The following is a 20,455-nucleotide window of genomic DNA, read 5'->3' as shown; positions in this document are numbered from 1 at the left end:
GCCCGCAGATCCGAGCCGGGAACGCCACCTGGCGGGAGCGGGGCTCGAACCCGCGATCGAAAAACCTCCTCGCACCGCCCTCCTCCTCCCCCTCAACCTCGCGGTGCGTTCACAAAAGGCTCCCGGCACTTCCTGTCGCGGCGTGGCGGGACCGGAAGTGGTGCTGCCCGGGCCCGTGTGCTGCTTGCACCGTCCCGGTGGCCGCGGAGCTGGAGCGGGTGAGGGCGGGAGGGGTCCGAGAAGCGGGGCTAAGCGGGACTTCGGCGGCTCTCCGCGACCCCGGCAGCCCGCTGCGCCCTCAGCCGGCGCGGGGATGGTGTGCGTGGGTCTCGGGGGAGGTGGGGTGCGAGGGCCCGGTGTTGGGCCTAAGGGGCGGGAGGCGGCTGTGTGTGGGGGTACGTGTGAGTGTAGTGTGTGTGTGGGTACGTGTGTATAGGCGTGCGTGTGCGTGCACTTGGGTCTGTGTGTGTGTATGTGATGTTTGCACGTGTATGTATCTGTATGAGCGTGTCTGTGTGTTCTGTATGTGTGTGTAGGTGTGTGTGCATGCACTTAGGTCTGTGTGTATGTATAAATGTGTGTACATATGTGTGTGCATATGCTTAAATGTGTGTATGGATATGTTTGCATGTCTGTGTACCTATATGAGGGTGTGTGTATCTGTATATGTGTACTTGTGTCGTGCAGCTCAGTACATATATGCACATGTGTGTTTTTCAGTGGATGTGCCACCACCAGGAGCTGCGCAGTGACTCCAGCTCTTTTCTCTCCCCCTCCCTGGAGCTGGACAGGACGGTGGCGGGCAAAGGCAGCAGGCAGGCAGCAAGATGGCAACGGGTGCAGATGTGCGGGACATCCTGGAGCTGGGGGGTGTGGAGTCTGAGAACACGGGCACCATCAACAAGAAGGATATCATCAACTCAGATAAGGTGAACTGCCACAGCCAAATGGCTGCTGCTTTGTTTCCTGGGTTCTGATGGATCTACTGTGTGGTCTCTGGGGTGGATATTTGAGAAAAGATGGAATAAAGCGCATTCCTGTCATAGCGTGTTTATTTTCAGATTCCTGTGGTGTACCTAGACATGCCTGCAGGGCTCTGTTCCTGGGTTCCTGTAGTTCTTAGTTACTGGTGCTGTAGCATTTGGGGCAATATTTAAGCTGTAGCTGTGCAGAGAGTGTTCTTGTGAGCTAGGCTTGGACTCAGGATGTTTTTGACTGTCTCCAAAATTCTCTTGTGGGGGGAAGAGAAAAAGGTGTTTAGCATCTAGTCCCCAAACATATGTAAGTAATACAAAGCAGCTCTGCTTGAGAAGACAGAGACGTTGTCTGACCTGTTTAAATGATAAATGCTCTCAAACTGAACAAGCGGGCTGCATGTGGGTGAGCTGTGTGCCTCGTCTTTGGGACAACTGGGAAGTGTTGCCTGTGGGAATGTGGGCAAGCTGGGAAATAGTCAAGAAAGTATGCTGCATTCTCTGTGGTAATATTCTATTGGGTGCTGTTGCCTTTTGTGTTTTAAATTCAGGCAAGATCTTACTGTTCCGTGCTTTGCAAGGTGTTGGGAAGATCAATTCACAGCTAATAATCGGATGTGGAGGTGCTTGGAAAATGGTGCAGGGGATATGAAATCCCCAGGGATCTGTCTGTAGCAGAGATGGCCTCATTTGAAGTAAAGCCTGTGTAACGGATGAAAAGAACAGCCACAACAAAATGAAAAACGCCCCCATCTCCCTTCCTTACTGTCTTTGCTTGCATCCACTGGAATGTTTGGCTCTGAAGTGATTCTGTGACTGCCTTGCTGGGAATAGAGCACATAGTTTATAATTGGGCTAATGGAAAACTAATTACTCTCCCTAATTAGAAGGTTGAAGTGTTACAATCCCCAATTATCAGTTGTTATGGTAAAGTGTGTCCAGCAAGCAGTTCACTGATTGGATTCAGCCTGTGATGTTGTGCTGCTGAATGCACAGAGTTGTGAGTTCTTTGAGATGCACTTGTTTTTTGGCTAGCAGAGAGTGGAAGGAGTACTGAGAATATCTGTCTCCTTTGGAGTGAAAGACAAAATGGGGTTCTTGTCAAATTTGGCTGTCTAATGGAAAGAGAGAGGAAAGGGAAGGAAAGTGGGAGGTTTTGGAAGGAGTGGTGGAGACTGTGTGCAGCTGGGAGCGAAGCATTTGGAATTTCTACACAGTACAAAAATGAAATCATTCCAAAGGCATAATCCATTATCACAGAGAGAGATAAGCATCAGTAATAACCGTGCAGCACTTGCTCAGGAAGTAGTTCTGTTCTCAACTAGAAAAGATTCAGATTGATGTCTTTAAATAACAGGAGAACGATGAAGTACTTTCCAGTCCATTAGTGACTGAGAATGCTTTAGAAAAATTACTGGGCATAAAAAACATTTAAATCAACAGGACCAGGTAATTTGTTCTCAGGTCCTAAAAGAGCTGGCTGAGGTGATCTCTGACTTGCTGACATTAACTTTTAATAAATCTGAAAACACTGGGGGAATTTTGGAAGCCAGTATTCAAATAGGTCACATGGTGACCAGTGGGGAACTGCCCTGGCTGGCCTTATATTGCTCCTATGCAAAGTGATTGACAAGCACAGAGAAAGATATTTGATTAGGAGTAAAAATGTACTAATATAATGATGGTGTGTAATGAAGTTGTGTGGAGAGGAGCTGTAGTTCAAGATAATAGCTTTTTTTTTTTTTTTTTTTTTTTTTAATGGGATTTTGAATTTTCTTATTAGAATTGACTGTGTTCCATACAGTTGTGTTATGGAGTTACTTTTACTGTCACAAAATATTTAAGAGAGGCAGTGCTGTGGTAAGCACTATTAGAAGTAGTGACATGGTAAGTAGTTAGAAAGACCAAATGTTTCGGACTGCTCAGTAAACTTGGCTCACTCAAAGTGTACCTTGATAATGCAGTAGTTAATGTTACTTCTTCATAAAACTGTGTAGGTAGTAGAAGATGGATTGTGTCTTAGAAACCATCAGCTCTGACAGGCTTTTTAAGGGCTAGATTGATTTGTCTGTCCTGAATTCTCAACATGAGGATAGTACGTGGGGAAAAAACAAAAAGCCAGCAGAAGCTTTACTGTGCAAATATGACACTTGAGACAGGAGTGAGGGTTTACTTGTACAAGTGATTCTTCTGTTAGTTTTGATGTGGGGCTGCTGTAAGGTCAGCAGATCAAAGTGTTTTCAGAAGCAGGTGTCTGAGCAGCAGTGAGTGCTATCACTGAAAGCAGGCCTGCTTTGTTGTCAGTGTCTTCCACAGGAACTGGCAGTTTTCTGGAGAAACTCAAGGTGTCTACAAACAGATAGAAATGAAGAACGTATCAGAGCTCCAGCTCTTGTAGCTTTATATGTTCCTTTGGGGATTTTGCCATGTCTGAAACTAAAATTCAAATATTTTGTTTCAGAAAAAATCCAAGAAATCTTCAGAGACGTTGACGTTTAAGAGGCCAGAAGGAATGCACAGAGAAGTTTATGCACTCCTCTACTCTGACAAAAAGTAAGAGCTTGAGTTCATCTGTACAGGTTGCAGCCTGGGCTTTTGGTGGCAGGGCAGAATCTGTGTGCATCTGCAGTCTTGCCTTCCGGAGTCATTGCCCATTGTGCTTGGCCCACTTGCATGCCCCTCTCTTGGACTTCTGTGGACAGTGCCTTGCCTCTTTTCTAAATGTGAGGGGTTTGCTTTGTGTATGGAGTGAGTTACATCCACGTGCAGTAGGCCAGTGCAACCAATGCAGTGTTATTACCTCTCTTTATCTAATGCTCTTCTTCTGTGGCTGGGAATAGCACCTGCTTTTACTTTTGCAAAGAGAGTACTGCTGCATCCTGTATTTGGCTTGCTCTGGGTTGTGCCCTTGCCTCAGAGGGTTCTTGCATAGTTTGCTTTCCAGGTGATTGTTTTCACAATTATCTATGCAGTGCATTCTGTTCTCTGATGCATGCAACTTTCAGCTTATGCAATGAGAATTGTTTCTCTGACAGTATGTAATCATCTCCGCATCCTTTTTACCTTAGAAGTTGTGAGCTGTGCTTTAGCTTACGTCAGCACTAGAGTTGGCTTAGAGCAATTTAGGGTTAGGTGCTGCTGTATGACCAGCACTGAAGCATCATGGAAGAGCTGAGCATATTAGCATTGCAGTTTGGGAAGCGCAAATCCTGGAATAAAATTGAAATTCAGGTTTTCCCACCCTAGATACTGTGGGAAATCCCACTGTGAGTCTGAGCTCTGGCTTGTCCTGGGCTTCTTCCTGCTTCTCTTCAGCTGGTGCTTGTCTCCACCACAGGGATGCACCTCCACTGCTGCCAAGTGATACAACTCAGGGTTATCGAACGGTCAAAGCAAAGCTGGGGTCGAAGAAAGTCCGACCTTGGAAGTGGATGCCTTTCACCAACCCAGCAAGAAAAGATGGAGCTATGTTCTACCACTGGAGGAGAGCAGCAGAGGAGGGAAAGGACTACCCATTCGCCAGGTTCAATAAAGTAAGTGGGGTCAATTTCAAACAGTAGTGAATAAATAGCAGTTGCAAACTATCCTTTCATCAGCTTTTTGAGTATCCAGACAGGAAGCTGGTTCTTTCAGTGTCTGGAGGCTGAAATAGATTTGACAGTTGCATTTTAAATTGCAGCATGACTGCATGCAGCCTTGTAACCTCAGACTATGAAGTCTCCAAATCCTCCAAGCTGAGTGGGCTCAGTATGTGGTCAGAGCTTGCCAGAGTATTTCTGTGTTTTGGGGGTGCAGTTGCCAATTTGGTAAGGAGTCACTGCACTGTCTAATTAGCTTCTTAAACGATCTCCTCTCCCTGATTACAGGCTGTGGGTAGTAAAATGCTCTATTCTGAGTGAGGCATTGAAGTCATAAGTCTTGTTATCTTGCCCAGTATGAAAAAATTCACTTGTAGCTTCTTGGCCAAAACGCTGGCTTGCAGCCTTTTGGCCAGATTCCAACACAGATACTGAATTATATCGCATTCCTCTGAAATTGCTCCTGTGGTATCAGTGCAGTGCAGTACCCTGTTCTTTGCATCTTATATTAAATTATCACAACGTGTTGTTATAATCTCCTGCTGTCTTTTGTCCCAGATGTATCTGCTTTGAGTGGTTAGTGCTTTCATGTGCGTACAGAAAGGAAGCTGCAGCAAGATTTATATTTCAAAGTCAGGACCTCAAAAGTTAGGATGGAGGAGACTTAGTATGCCTCCATTATGTCATTTAACCCCCTTTATGATGCAAACCTCAAGGAGGAAGGAAAAAAAAAAAAAGCATGTGATCCCATGATTCTGCAGAAGCTCTGCTTGTATGTAACTGTATACAACATTTCAAGTTTGCAACCCATGGAGCATCAGCACTAACAAAGCCTGGCATCCTGCAGAGTTAAGCAGTTGGTTGACCTTGTATGTTAGAAGGCTCAGACTCTGACTGATGCTTTCTCTTTTGTTGGGACGCTGGTAAGAGCCTCCTGTGGTATCTCTTCTCTGATGTCTTGGGTGGAAGTCTGAAACAGGACTCACTTAGTCAAGGCACCTACCTAGCTGTCTGCATGAAACTTTGGCAGTGCAATTATCTCTAAGACTCTACCTCTCTAACAGTTTTTGGCTGAGTTCAGACAAGTTTATCACAGGGAACCACGCTTGGGTGTTGTAATTATATGATTCTTGTTTCCTTAACTTTATCACGTACTGTGAATTGACAGCCAGAAGAGTCTTCAGCAGGGCTGCAACCTACAGATTAGTGGTACAGACCTCTGCCATCTGTGTGCACCCACACAACCATGTAATATTAGGGGCAAATTTATTTGTTTTTCCCTACTGTTCTCCTGGATCCTTCTTGCATACGTGATACCTCTGTCTGTGTCTCTCACCCCTGTTAATGAGCCCACATTCTTGTGCAGACTGTCCTGTTGGTCACTCAAACTCCATTCCTGCACCACTGCTCAGTTGCTTTGCCTTTTCTCTGTGCTTCCAGTTTCCCCTATGATCCATTGTGAAATGAGAACATAAAAGCAGCTTCGCTGGTGTCAGAGCAAAGGCTTGAAAGGCTTGTCTTAGCCAAAATTCTCTTTCTGACTACTGTTCATAAAGGTTTGGAGAAAGAGTAGGAGAAGGGGGCAAATACAGCGCGTGTGTTGCTAGCTTCTGCTGGTGTTTCACGTGGGGATTTCTTAACTTGGAACTTGTTTTTAACAGTGGGTGCATTCAGGGCAGAAATCTGCTTTGTGAACGTTGTACAGCAGTGAGTTCTGCAGGTTCATTTTGTGTAGTGCAAAGAGGTGCTTCTGTGTTGTTCATAACTGTTAGCTGTGGATTTCATTTGATGCCTTTGAGCTCTCGAGTTACAAGACAGTGAACTGTCCTTGCTGCATACACTGTTTTCCATGCTTTGACTTGCATCTGCCCTCTGTGCTCAAACATCCTTTCTTTAGAAATGGGTGGACTGTGAGTGCATGTTGCTGTTCTGGAGGTACGGGGGGGTTTGTTTCTTTTTTTCTAGTCATTATTACTGTTCAGTTTGTCTTTTCACTGCTGCTTAGCATTGTGCTGGTGTTTTCACAGAACTGTCTCATGGCTCCAGGATCTTTCCTGAGCAGTTGCAGCTAATTTAAAGCCCATCATTGTGTGAGTTTGTAGTGTGAAATGTGTAGGACTGAGAGGGGTTTTCTGGGCCATTGAACCCTTGTCTCTTTCAGGCCCTGCACCATCCAGTCCCTTTCATAAACTGATCAAGTTCCATTTGCTGGATTTCCCTGCCCCTGTGCTTGCTTGGGAAGCTGTTCCAATCACTGTCTGCTCCGGTTCTCATTTCCAGGTTGAATTCTCCATATTAAATGGGCAATTTTTTTTTTTTTCTTGTGAGCCAAGTTCTTTATCTGTATCAGTTGTTTTTTTTTTTTTTTTCCCCCACCCTGTGAGTATTCTTTGCATTCCGTCCAGCATCATTAAAGCCTGCAGTCAGATCTCTTTCAGGCTTCCTCTACTAGGCTCCTTTCTCATCCAGTCTGAGGAGAGAGCACAAGCTCCCCACCCCATTACTCATCCTTGTTGCTCCTCTCTTTACTTGTTCCCATCTCTGTTCATCTTTTCTGAGCATTGGTCAGTTGAGTTGTAGTTGGTATTCCAGACAAGGTCTTGTTATGCAACTGAAGCCCTTTCAGTTTCTGCTGAAAATCCTCTTGGAGACTCTTGTTTGCATCTTCATGGCTGTATTGCATTTGAACTGATGGTCATCTGATGTTCAGGCTTCCCATCTCATGCGAGCTTGTCCTCTTACAGAAGACTTGCTTCCAGCACTGCAGTGCTTAACTGTGTTCCTTGTGCTCAGAAGTCTCTTCCCATTTCTGCTGATCCAGCTTCGAGTTGTTTTACTGCAAATGCAAATTCTGAGTTGCGTGGCCACAAGGTGCTAAAGCCTTAAGTGACTTATACAGGCAACCAAAGTAACTCTCATAAGTTATCTCTTTGAAGGAGTCCCCACTGTGTAGACTGTCATAACTGGGGAAGCCTGTGAGCCACTGAGAGAGAGGCTGAGGAGGTGTCTGAGGACTGCTCTTTGTCTCCTTCCCTTCTATGACCAGGGATCTGCCACCTTCCCTGCTATCTGCTGCACAGGGCTGTGCTCTTTTCATGTATGTATGATACTCTTAAAAAAGAAAATTTTTCTGAAGAAATATATAGGACATCCTTATGGTGTCTAGTAGGATGGCTTTTCTTTTGATAGAAGTAGTGCTTGAAGGCTGAGGTGTGTGCAGTGTGTCTCCAAGAGATATTCTACACCTTTATGCTTCCGTGCCTAAGTGCTGGAAGAAAGGCAGGAGAGATCTAAAGAGGCTGTGTGGAGTTGATGAGGATGAGTTTTCTGCTGTAGGACTCAGGAGGGCATGGAGGTTTTGAAGCATGTGTGCTGCTTACATGCATGTGATGTTTTCCTGTTTCTCTTGCAAGGCCTCATCAGGCAGAGCAAAGTTCCACTGCAGGAGTGGTAAGGGAGGGAGTGACTTTAAATATTTTTGTTGTTCCTTTAGTAATCTAAGGGAGCACTGTGTGACACTTGTGTTCTGGATAGAGCCTCTGCAGAGCAATTTTAAGCAGGAAAATGTGGTGTGGGTTTGACCTTTTAGGCACCTGGGATGGAGTGCTGTTTGTAGCTCTGCTGAGGAAAAGGGTAGATGAGGAAGGAAAGGCAGAGTTGTTTGCCAGGCTTACAGTTCTCAGTTGTACTGCTCTGGTCTTTCAGATCTTCGTATTTGGTGTGGATTGTGCTCTGAAAGAAGTGGGTTGTGTATCAAAGCAGGAAGTATACTGAGGAATAGGACCCTTTCTTGTCTACCCTGTTGCTCCCAGGCAGCAGGCATGTCCCAGCTCAATTAGAATCAACTGTCAGAGCAGCTGATGCCAAAGTATTGGTGCTGCTGTGCGAGAGGAAGGGAGGGAAGCTGGCCCAGCCTTGATTTCACTCTCACATTTACGTGGCAGTTTTGCAACCTATTTTCGGGATGTGGGCTGGTGACTCTGCCTATGTGAAGTAGGTTTCAGCCTACCAGGCAGTAGTCGTGTTTGTGGTGCTGAGATCCCGTGTTGCTCCTTGTGAATTCCTCTGCCTACTTTACACTTTCTATCAGGGCGCATTGCTCAGGATTCTCGCAGTGCCTCCCTGATGCTCCATCCTTCCTGTCAGCCTGCTGCTCTTGCTCTCGGCTCCAGAATTTCAGCTGCTATCAGCTGGCTATGTGAGAAAGAGAGAGAGCTGCCATGTTTTTCTTTTCCCTGCTTAGACAGTGCAGGTACCTGTCTACTCAGAGCAGGAGTACCAGATGTATCTCCATGATGATGCGTGGACCAAAGCAGAGACAGACCACCTCTTCGACCTGGCTCGGCGTTTTGACTTGCGCTTCGTGGTGATTCATGACCGCTATGATCACCAGCAGTTTAAGGTGAGTCCCAAGGGCCAAGGTGTTGCTGGCAGCTTGCTGTTACAGCACATGTAGGGCTTGCTGCGCTGCAAAGAGCAAATTACCCTTTATATCAACTTAATTAGGGGAAAATAATGAATTATTGGCAGCAGGGAATATTGAATTTCCAGCACAGGGCATCGCTGCTTGTTTTGTTTGTAATTAAATCCACTGTGACTTGTGCTCATTCCCTGTTGCATTTTATTAGAAAGTTAGGTTTGTCCCTGCCAGAAGAACGACTCATTCCCTGAAGGTGAGGCAGCTGGGGAGTTTGTTTAACTGAGCAGGATAGGTGTTCTCTGTTGTTGTATCAGCCCTGGGAGAAGAATCTTCTCATGTTCCCTTGGAAGACTGGGGTTTTTTTCTTGTGCTACTTCTGACTTGAGGTTTGACCTGGGTGCAGGCTTCTGTCATCTCTTTGGAGAAGTAATGACCATCAGTGGTCTGAAGATGCAATCCTGGTGGCGTGGTCCTAAATCTCTTGTAACCTGTTGGTGACTTGGCAGTGATGTGATTCCCACAGAAAGCTTTCAAGAGCTGGAGGCTTTTGTTGCCTTCTGACATGCTTGGGTGAAGAGCATGTAACAAAGTGAAATAACAAGAGTCTGCCCAGTTGGGCAGCCCAAACACCCTTAGTGCTTGTGATAGATCATGGTTTAGGTTCCATGTAATGTTGGGCAATGAACTGTTGCAGCTGATGCCTTCTTGGCTATGGCCGCTGCTATGACAGCAGCTCAGAGGAGGCCTCTGGTGTGTTTGTCAGTTTCCTGGTAAGCCTCATCCCAGGTGCTCTCTTACACCCCGCCTGACATCCTTCAGCTACTGTGTCCTTATCTGGTTACTGTGCAATGTTTTGCTTAGTTCTTTCATAATTCAGTCCTCTTTTGATGTCTTCCTCAGAAAAGATCTGTGGAAGACCTGAAGGAACGGTATTACCACATTTGTGCCAAGCTGGCTAATATTCGTGCAGCTCCAGGCACAGACCTGAAAATCCCAGTTTTTGATGCTGGCCATGAGAGGAGGAGGAAGGAACAACTGGAAAGGCTGTACAATAGGACACCAGAACAGGTAATGGAGAAGAGAGTATTGCTGCCCCCAAAATTTTTATGCCAGGCTTACGTCAGTGGGTGGGTAAAATAGGCCGAAAACAGGGAAAGGGAAAAAAAGACTGAACAAGAAAACAGCAACACCTGAGTATTGCTTTTTTGGGGGGGGGATTTATCGTTTTTAAAGGATACAAAGGGACAATAACTAAAGAGTCTTACTCTACAGGTGAGAGAGCTGGATAAGCAGAGTTATGTCCTCTGGTAACTGCTAGTACCTTCATTGTGGCACTTAACTGTTCCAGTCCTCTGAATAGAAGGAGTTCTCAGATCAGTGTCCTTAGATATCAGAAGCATGTATGAAAAAACTTCTTTATTTTGAGTGTTACAGAGCACTGAAACAAGCTCCTCAAAGAGGTTGTGGAGTCTGTTACCTGGTGTAGGGAGCCTGCTTTGGCAGGGGGGTTGGACTTGATGATTTCTGGAGGTCCCTTCCAACCCCTACAATTCTGTGATTCTATGATTCAGTTTCTCTGGAGATTTTCAAAACCCACCTGAGTGCTTTCCTGTGTAATCTACTCTTGGGAATGTGCTTTAGCAGGGGGTTGGACTAGTCTCCAGAGGTCCCTTCCAACCCCTACTGTTCTGTGATATTTCATAATATCTGAATTCGTACTGGCTCCCGTAGGCTCACGGTGAGCATATAGCATCTACAGGTGTAAAAAAGATCCTGAGTCCCAGCAGGGAGAGAATTATTTCCTTTGGAGTATAAATCTTGATCAAAGGCTATAAGTTGGCTTAGTTTTCCTCTCTGTTGAAGTGGCATAATGGTTTTGGGATTTAGAGATTAAGGAGCTGTGTGTTCCCCAAAGTTTGCGAAACTCCTTTTCTGTTAGGTGCTCAATCTAGTGATAAGTTTATGTGTGTAATGACTCTGCTTGTCTTTCCCACATGTATTGGTGTGCTGATATTAGATGTAATGTATGTCTGGGGGGAGTCAGCTTTTCATAGCACTGCATTTGCAGCTATAGCATATTTGAGCTTTTTTAACCTTTCTGTCTGTGCTCGTTCTCCTTTCTGAAGGGGAGACTGATCTCTCATGACTGCTGCTGAAGGGTGGACCGTGAATGTTGCCACACAGTACCTGCTAGGTTGTAAGCTGTCTTACTGTGCTCTGCAGAGCGTAATGTGCTCTGTAAATCCGAGCCCTCTGCTCAGGCAGGGGAACTTAAAGTCAGCTTATCCAGAGCGTGGTTGTTATCAGTAGATGGCCCCCTTGCCTTGCTAGGCCTCCTCTACTGCTCTGATCGCCTTTCTGTGCTCTGGTCTGCAGGTGGCAGAAGAGGAATATCTCATTCAGGAGCTCCGCAAAATTGAAACCAGAAAGAAGGAGAGAGAGAAGAGAACACAAGATCTGCAGAAACTCATCACAGCTGCTGACACCACCACTGAACAGAGACGCGCTGAACGCAAGGCTCCCAAGAAGAAGCTGCCGCAGAAGAAAGAGACAGAGAAGCCTGTAAACGTTTCTCTTTTTTCTTCCTTCCTTGTGATCTGGCTGGGTAACGTGTGTTTGCTTCAGCAGTTCTACCGAGATCGGGCTTAAAGCATTTTAGGGGAGAGTGGCTGATGGCTGCTGCATTCTGGCAGATATTCTTTGGATGAATTTTGGAAGTCAGCCGTTTGCAGAGAACTCTAGTATGCTCTCTGTCTCCCATTTGAAAAGTGCTGGTTTAAATAATGTTTTCCTTTCCCTACCTGAGAAACAGGATGAAATGGTGTCAGCCAACCATTCATGCCTCATGGCAGAGAGAAAAACATCTGTCTCTGCTCTCCTAAGGGTGTTCTGCTTCTGCTGTGCAGAGTTGTCACACAGACCCATTATCTGTCACCTGCCTTCTTTTCCTGGTCCGGGTTTTTCATCCCCTCCGTGCTCCTGGTTCTCAGGAACATTTTCTCAAGCTGATTCTATGGCTTTCTCCTGAGCCTCAGCTGTGATCAGAGCAGTCTTGCTGAGATGCTGTGTCCGTGGAGAGAGACATGGACACACTGGAAAGAGTCCAACAGAGAGCCGCCAAGATGATAAATGGAGCAGAGCATCTCTGCTATGAGGAGAGGCTGAGGAAGCTGGTACTGTTCAGCTGGGAAGAAAGGAGGCTTGGGAGAGGAGGAAAGATGGTGGATCTTGTCAATGTCCATAGATACCTGTAGGGAAGGTGCACAGAGGGCAAAGCCAGGCTGTTATCAATTGTGCCCAGTGCTAAGATGAGGTAATGGGCACAAACTGCAACACAGGAGGTTCTGCATAACATCAGGAAACACTTCTTTACTGTGTGAGTGATAGAGTGCTGGAACAAGTTGTCCAAAATGTTGTGAAGTCTCCCTGCTTCAAAAGCTGTCTGTACATGGGCCTGAACAACCTGCTCTGGGTGTCTCTGCTTAATCAATGACCTCCAGAGGTCCCTTCCTGCCATTCTGTGGTACTCCTGCATTATGGGAGCTATTGTGTCTCGTTTCTTTCTGAGCCAAGCTAAAGTCTAAGAAGCACACAGATTTTGATTCACATTTGATGTTACCTTAATCTCATTTTCTGGAAAGAGGGCAGCGTGAACTGAACTAAAACCAGCACCTTTGATAGGAAGGGGGGGCTGTTACATCTCAGGTCGTTCCATCTAATCACTAGTAACTCTTGTCCATCCACACTGTGATCAGGGAACACTTGTCATCATCCCCCAGAAGGTTCTGTGCAGGGAGGGGAGAGAAGAAGTGAATGCTAGAGAGTCATTGCCCAGAGAAGCGTGCCTAATGGCCACCACTACCTTAAAACTTTTCCCCAACACCCAGGCCAACATAATGAGTACAGCAGTGCTGGGGACATTGTGCAGTGAATTCCCTTGAGGGCTGATCTCTTAAAGCTTACCCACTTGTCTTCCTCTGAATAAAGTAGCTCATCATTAGTGGTAATGACAAAAAGGTGATGGTGGAGAATAGGACTGGAAGGATGCTGTGGATGCCAAGATGAGGGAATCTAGCACTAACTGCACGTGGGGCTGGAGCCTGTCTGCAGTCATGTACTGGATAGGCACACCGAGGTGGGCAGAGAAGCAGTTTCTGTTGTTGCACTAGCATCATTTCAACCATGACAGAGTCCATTAGGAGTCAATTACCAACCATAGCCGGGAAACGGTAAGAAAAAAATTGCATTTTAACTAAGAATTTGAATCGGGAGCTGCATCAGCATCATTTCAACAAAGGAAAATCATTTACCAAAGAGTCAATTGAGGTTGAAGCGTTTACAGCGTGTACAGGCACGCGAGGCAAAAGAACTCATTTAATTGCTCGTGTTCTGAGTGCAGTCAGAGTTGTCTCAGCCAAGCCAACAGTGCTGATTTACCTTCAGTGCTTGTGTCAGGGTGTTCAGCAACACACTGGGGAGCAGAGTTTGGGGCATCTGAAAGCCAGCCTTCATCCACAGCAAACAGAGAGTACTGGTTTTTGGTCGCAGCCTTCTTTCTCCCTAATAATGCAGGGAGAGAGGCTGCAACCTGCTGAATCTCAAAGTGATTCCCTAAAAGTGGGTAGTTAGAGATAACTTTTTCCATCATGGGCACGTTTAGAAAATTCTTCCTGGGGCCTCTGATGGTTGGGGTGACCAGAGATAACAAAAATTTGAATGCCTGGCCATGCAGAGTGATTTGCAAGGTGTTATCTCCAAACGAAGACATACAGGTAGCTGATACAGCAGTGGGAGTCAGTGGCAGGGAACTTGAAGAATTGAGTCACTGTCCTTCAGCATCTTTTGATGGTGGGGTGGCCCTCATTTGTGTCAGCCCTGTGTGGAATGAACAAAGAGCAAGCTGCAGAGCCTCTTGCACAGAAATGATGGAGCAGCAAGGCGAATGCTGTCTCCAGAGAAATTGGGAGATTGGAGATAACTGTTCCTTTTGGAATAATATGATTGAGCATGCATTTTGCAGTGACTGTGGCTATTGTTAGATTCAATCATGGGTATCACTGACCCATCCAGGGGGCCCTGTACTATTCTATGCAAAGGGCCCTGCTGATAGCCTGGTTTAATCACTTAAAAATATGCTCACCTGTGCTCTGCAGTGCAGATGTTTATGAGATTACATTTATTTTTTCCATTTTGCTGAAATGCAGCCGTGTGCTGTGCTGTCAAGCAGCTGTGTTAGAAGTTTACTTTCTCATATTACTATGCTTAAAATTTGAAGTGGGGAAAAGAGAGAACTGTCTAATTAAAGGACAAATGGAAAAATGTGTATGAACAGCAGGCTTCCCTGGAGGGGTGCCGTCCTTATGATCTGCACATCCTCGTTAGTGGGTTTGTATCTGTGCAGATCAGAAGTTTCTCAGCTCTTACATCAGAGAATTTGCAGATTTGGGAAGTCTTGGGCAATTTTGATCAGTGAAACGGGCCAGGTTAGACAGGGATAATAGTGTGCAAATATGCATATGGTGGTACCACCATTTAGGGTGAGGGTTTATGCTCATTAGATGGGGATAAGGCTTTGTGGAGAGCAGTGATTTTAAAACAAACTAACAAAGTGCTTGAGCTCTGCAGAGGTACCTTTAGCTCCAGTATTTTTCACTGCGAGTTTGTTTGGGATTTTCCTCTTCCCCCAGCTCTGACATGTGGCCACGGCAGGTGGTTCTGTCATAGGAAACAGCGTTTCCCCTTCAGATAGTGTCTCTATCAAATGTTGTGTTTTTGTTTCCTCCATCAACACATCCTGTTTCGATCTCTTTCAGGCCGTTCCTGAGACTGCTGGCATCAAGTTTCCTGACTTCAAATCTGCAGGTGTCACGCTGCGAAGCCAGAGGGTAGGCTGTTGTTCTGGTCCCATGGGACCTCTGTTAATATCTTTCAGTCTGCCTGTTCTCCTTTTATAGCTAAAGAAAGTCAAGATCTTGCCTCTAAAATAAGAAAGGAATGCCACAAATGTGGAGACTCAGAAACTAGGAATGCTGGCTCTGTGGAAGCCAGCACATTGCCTTGCAGGGGCACCTGAGCTTGCTCGTGTTTGTGACTGGTGTGTCCACTCGGCTGTTGGACACACGTGGCAGACACAAATGGAGCTGTCTGATCCAAACAGCTTGCAGCTAAATGTCACAGGCCACGTAGAGCACCTGTGTTAGTAGGTGAGAAGGTGCACTTAAGGACTGGATCTTCAGATTATGGCTTGTAAAGAGAGAGGTACATAAATGCATCCAATTTTTAGCCTTTTTATTCCCAGTATGTTGCTTTGGAAAATACGTGTGGGAAAAGCACCTTTGTTCATCCTGTCATTCAGACATCTCTGAGAAAAGAACTTCCTTGCTGTTTAATCTGCAAAATTTGAGATCTGTCTCTTAGCGACACGTTTTGGGATACAAAGTCAGGTAGAGCTGCCTGGCTGGCTGAATGTTTTCAGAGGGGTTTTGATAGCAAAATCCTGTTTGCCCAGGACAAATTTGGTTTCTTTTTCTAACCAAATAAAAAAAAATCCTTAGTTGCATTATTGCAGCAAAGGTGGTGAATGAGGTTTCTTGCCCTTCCCCCCCGCTTTCTAGATCACTTTAAAGAATACTTTATGGGATGCTGCTTTTGTGTCAGAATAGTTTCAGATCTTGTTGGGAATACCCTGGGGCTGCTAATAAGAACACGCTGGGGATGATGCTGCTTTAACTTGCTGGTGTATTGTGCACGTTAAAGGTGGCATGCCTGTGCAAAGCCAGGGCTGGGGGGGGAGACCCCTAAGTGCAGAAGTGCCACCACCTACAGGTTACTTGTTTGAAAAGTGGCTGCAGTCTTGAGGAAGAAGAAAAAAAAAACACAACAAAATAAAGCCAAACCTCTGCCAAAAAAAGAAACAAACCCAACTCAAACCAAAAAAAAAAAGCACCAACAAAAAATCCAACAAGTTATGGGCCATACTGCAGTGTGTGCACTGAGATTTATGGAAGCATGGCAGATGTGTTCTCCAGCACTAAGATAAATAGAGTAATTTATGGAGATTGATTTAGATTTTGAAAACTAGTAAGTGATGGTTGATCTTTCTTATTTTTTTTTCTTCCCCTGAAAGGGAAACTGAGCAATAACCTGTCAGTGATGGAACCATCTGGCAAAGCCAGCAGCCTTTTTGTGTGCCAAACAGCACAGTTCAGATCCCATCCATTGTGAAAATAGGTGCTACTGGCTTCTTCCTGTTCTCTTTAATGTTTAGAAAATGCAGTGGTAAGCTAAGGCATGGTAGTCTGCTTCAGCAACTTTCAGCCTACGGTATCCAGTCTCCTGAGATGATCTGAAGCAGCTTCATATGCTCTGCTTACAATTTTTGAGGTAAATGCTGGTATTATAATTACCAATCATTTGCAAATTTTAAAAGATTGCAAATCACTGGTTTAGATGGAAAAATGGCACTTTGCTGCTTGGAAACATGGATCTTCCCTCCAAGCCAGCAAAATGAATTCATTTGTAGTCTTTAGTCAGTTGCCTGGGTTCTTTATTTAATTCTTCCTCCTGATAGGTTGACTTCCTTCACATATGGATGATGGGGAGAACTGATTGCATAAGGTCAGTACCTTGTGAACTGGTGAGAGGTGCTGGAGAGCTGAGTGGTGTAAAGTAAAGCTGACAATCCATGCTAATCCAAATACTTCAGCTGTGGGATTTTCATGACAAACCCACTCCACACCAGCAGTGTTGGATTGGTAAGAGTTGGGAGCAGGCTAGGGCTAGCAGGGGAAGAGGTGTTCAGGGCTGGAAAGCTGTACTCTGGCAACATTCAGTGCGAGGTCTTTTGCTCTGAGCACACTGGAAAATGATTCCTGAAGGCTTGTGATATCCTGCAGTTCTTTTGCCTGAAGTCTTAAGGGGTTCCTTATCTAAATGCTTCTGTTGTTGTCTCTATTTTGTACTTTGCCATCATGCTTTACACCTTTGTGATGAGGTGCAGCTGGATTTTGCACTGAGAACAGGGGCTCAACTTCTGTCACGTGTCAGAAATGTATCGTACCATCCCAAGGCTAATGGCACTTACTCTTTGATTAGAGAGATTCTTTTATTTCCTGAAGATTTACAATTAGTCTGATAAGTTGAGTTAAAATTAATATATAGAAGTGTGTCCTTGAAGAAGGAAGCGGTCTGTATTCAACTTAATTTGTTCCTAGTAGTTTTAATGACGGCAGATCAGGCTTTTAAAGTTCCCCCTGTTGTTAAAGCTTACAAATATCTTATGCACAGGCTGAATTTGAAGACTTTTTTCTTTCCCCCTAGGATTAATGGTCACTTACAGCCATTATTCTTCATAACTGAAAGTTTCTCCTTCAGCAGACGCTGAAGTGTAATCTTCTCCAGTGAGTTTGACAAGCTGCCTTCTATCACAATGGCTTCAGTCTCCTATTGTTCTCCATAGGGCTGTGGCCACGGGCAAAGAAGGCCACAGCCCCCGTGCCCTTGCTCTGCATGGGATTTCCCTTCTGCCTCCTGACAGCACAGATCGTGAGTTCCTCTAATGGCAGTGGGAAGCTGGGCATTATGAAAAGCTTCATCTTAATTCAAGTCAGCGTATTGCCTTGGTGCACTGAGAACAGGAGGTGGTAGCAGATGTTTGGGAAGGGAGTGAAGCCTTTCATGAGTTCCTTGAAAAGGAATTTTACACCTTTGCCTTTGGTGTTAGTAAAGCTGTTATGAAAATAACACCAGGAATGTATTATTAATTCTAAGTGTTACTTCTAGAAAGCTTCCTGCTATACCAGCTCTGCTCAGCTGGAAGGGCAGATAGCCAAAGAGCCAGAGGAAATGAGAGATGAGTAGGGAATTTGTATGGGGAATGGAGAGGAAGAGACTGAAGGGAAGGCAGGGAGCCGAAGGCTTTGCTGAGGGCCTGCCTTAAGGGAGGGAAAATGAGAGCTGTTAGTCTTGAATCTTTTCCAGGATGCAGCCAAACCAACAGTGAATGCACGTCTGTGATCTGTGCCATGCATTGCTTCTGCAGGGCAGAGCTGGGCTTGTTTTGAATTCACCACTGTTTCTGTGCCATGTCATGTTCAGCTGAACTTCAGCTTCATGTTCTGTTTAACCTTAGGCTTCATTTTGTTCAGGGCCTACTTTGGCATACTACACTTCTCCTTGGAGTTTTACCTTGAGTTGCTCGTTTCCTTTCTCAGCTTTGTCTGCAAATTTTAAGTTCTGGTTAGCTAGTGCTGCTGAATGGCAAGGGTGGTGCTTTTATGAAGGAAGGTGATGGATGCAAAAGGATGGACATTTGTCCCTGTTCCTGCGTGTTTCTGGTATTGATCTGTGTCCTTGCTCTGTTGTCACGGCTTCGGAAACAAAGGAACTGTAGGAAAATCTATTGAGTGATGCCTCATGTGGTAACAAAACAGAACTTGAGGGTGAAAAGGAGTTTGTGGAGATCTCAGCCCACGGGAAGGACTGCAGCGTGGTCATTCAGAGCTGGCCATCTTCTCAGGAAGGGCTTTCAAACAGCAGGGCGGCCCCTTCTGCTAACCAGCATCCTGCAGACAAATTGCCCCTCTAACCAATTAATAAAAGTAGAAGAAGGCAAATTTCAAGTGCAGCTTTAGTACCCATTGATTCAAATATTCACACTCAACAGCTTTTAAATATTTACTAGCCAGCTGAGCATTTTGTTTTTAGCACTGATTAATGAGTAAGAATTTACTGTGGTTGTAGGGGGAATGTGTGTGTGATTTCTTCTCCATCTTTTCTTTTCTTGGAGTATGAACTGAGTGCTTACTGCAGCACTGAGATGAATGATACTTGAGGGGAAGATGGGGCTGTGTGTGTGTTTATCCTCCCTATTTGGTCTGCCTCGCAATTAAATGGCCAAGCACAGTGCCTGTTTGCTCTGTAGCAGAGGCTGTTGGCTCTGTTCCTTGCCTGTCATTAATGCAAACCCAGACCTCATCGGCTGTGGCCATGTGAAACATCTGTCTGTCCTGTGATCAATACTGTCCCTTCAGAGGCTTAGCTTTGGAAGCAGTTCCATAAAATATCAGTTTATTTGGATTTGATAAATTTAATTACTTGCAGCAATTAATAATTTATTTGTTTTGTATTGATTGCAGTCTGAGGCATCTCGGTAGGATTGTCTGGCGGCGGTCAGCACGTTCTTGTTAGGTGGGAAAGTATATGTTTCCAGGTCTGAACTTCCCATGTATCAGTTAGCAGAATTGTGCTCGTTGCTTCTGCTAGCAGTTTTTCAGTAGTGAAGTTGTAAATTTTGCACTCTGCAAGAGAGTGGGAGAGAGCAATGTCCATGGGGAGCCTGCCAGAGGCACGAGGGGAGGATGACGTGCTTGTTGCTGTGAGTAAATGTTATGAACAAATGGTGCAGGCTGGATCAAACTCAGGTTGTGGCATTACTGTGGACATGTTGCATTACGTGCCCTTTAATTAGGGCTAAGTGAGTGCTGCTGTGGTTCCTAATTAAATGCATGTCTGTGAAGACTCGAATAGGATGAAAATGTGGGGGTGTTTATTTTTTAAGAGAGCAATAGGAGGATGCAGCATCTTGAATGAACTGGTGAAGGTGAATCCAACATGTTTCCAACGCTGACGTTCCTGCAGGGCAATGGATGCTAAATTGCTGGAAGAAAAATGCATCCCTCGCCGTTTTCATCGAGCTCTGTGCTGTGCAAGAGCGTTGGGCCAGAGCCTTCCTATAGTCTCAGGTGGGAAGAGAGCACTCTGGTGCAGTGATGGGGTTTCTAGAATAAGAGGAGATGTAGTCCTCCAGCGTGTGAAGCCAGGTTCATCTACCAGCAGGACTGAAGTATAGGGTTTGTACTTATGCACAATTGATTTGGGAATTTGTGAGGTGTGTCTGACTTCTGTCTGAAAACAAAGCCTGAAGTAAGCACTTACAAAAGTTAATGTGGACATGTTTTCCTAAAGTATTGTTTTATTCAGCATTGTGCCTCACTGATGGGTGAGTTGATGGTCCCACGCCTACCCAAAGAGGTCACTGTGTTTAATGTTACATTGCACCACAGGGATGGCATGGCACTGTGATATATATTTTCTTAATTATCATCTTTCCTAAATCTCAGTCTGGCAGAGCAGCAGGCACTGTTGTAAGACACGGGGTCTGTGGCTGTAAGCTGGGACAGAGGAAGGTGTGTGCATTCATTGAGGCAGAGAACATCTGTGTAATTTCAAACTTTTCCAACTTTTGCATATAGCCCTTGTAATTACCCACCCACTTCTCATTGTACCGCTTTAGTTCTGAGCAATTAAGTCCTTTACATTGCCAGAAATGTGCACATTCATACTTGAAATTGAGTTTCTCTGTTGGGGTCTTTTAAGTTCCAGAGCTCTGAAGCTAAAATACGTAATATGGTTCTTTCCTTCCTTGAGTCTTAAAACCGTGCAAAAGTGGAGGCTCTGTGTTCCTGCAGAGTAGAGCCATGCAG

General features: G+C 45.2%; 1 protein-coding gene across 2 annotated transcripts in view; it reads left to right on the top strand.

Annotated features, from left to right (window-relative positions):
- DMAP1 (DNA methyltransferase 1 associated protein 1) overlaps positions 1-20,455 on the top strand; it is a 29,136-nt gene continuing 8,681 nt past the window's right edge. The window contains exons 1-8 of one of the 2 annotated variants that reach the window (XM_052666133.1): positions 1-103; positions 721-929; positions 3,436-3,527; positions 4,312-4,507; positions 8,796-8,954; positions 9,873-10,040; positions 11,349-11,534; positions 14,786-14,857. In XM_052666133.1, coding sequence (XP_052522093.1) covers positions 828-929; positions 3,436-3,527; positions 4,312-4,507; positions 8,796-8,954; positions 9,873-10,040; positions 11,349-11,534; positions 14,786-14,857 — 975 coding nt within the window. In that variant the 5' untranslated portion in view covers positions 1-103; positions 721-827. Of the gene's footprint in view, positions 104-124; positions 219-720; positions 930-3,435; positions 3,528-4,311; positions 4,508-8,795; positions 8,955-9,872; positions 10,041-11,348; positions 11,535-14,785; positions 14,858-20,455 lie in introns of those variants that run through there. The other variant, XM_052666132.1, reaches the window with a different exon arrangement.

The sequence above is a fragment of the Tympanuchus pallidicinctus genome, unplaced genomic scaffold, assembly GCF_026119805.1.
Source record: "Tympanuchus pallidicinctus isolate F22 unplaced genomic scaffold, pur_lepc_1.0 scaffold7, whole genome shotgun sequence".
Lineage (NCBI taxonomy): Eukaryota > Metazoa > Chordata > Aves > Galliformes > Phasianidae > Tympanuchus > Tympanuchus pallidicinctus.
This window is presented reverse-complemented; position numbering and strand designations above follow the sequence as displayed.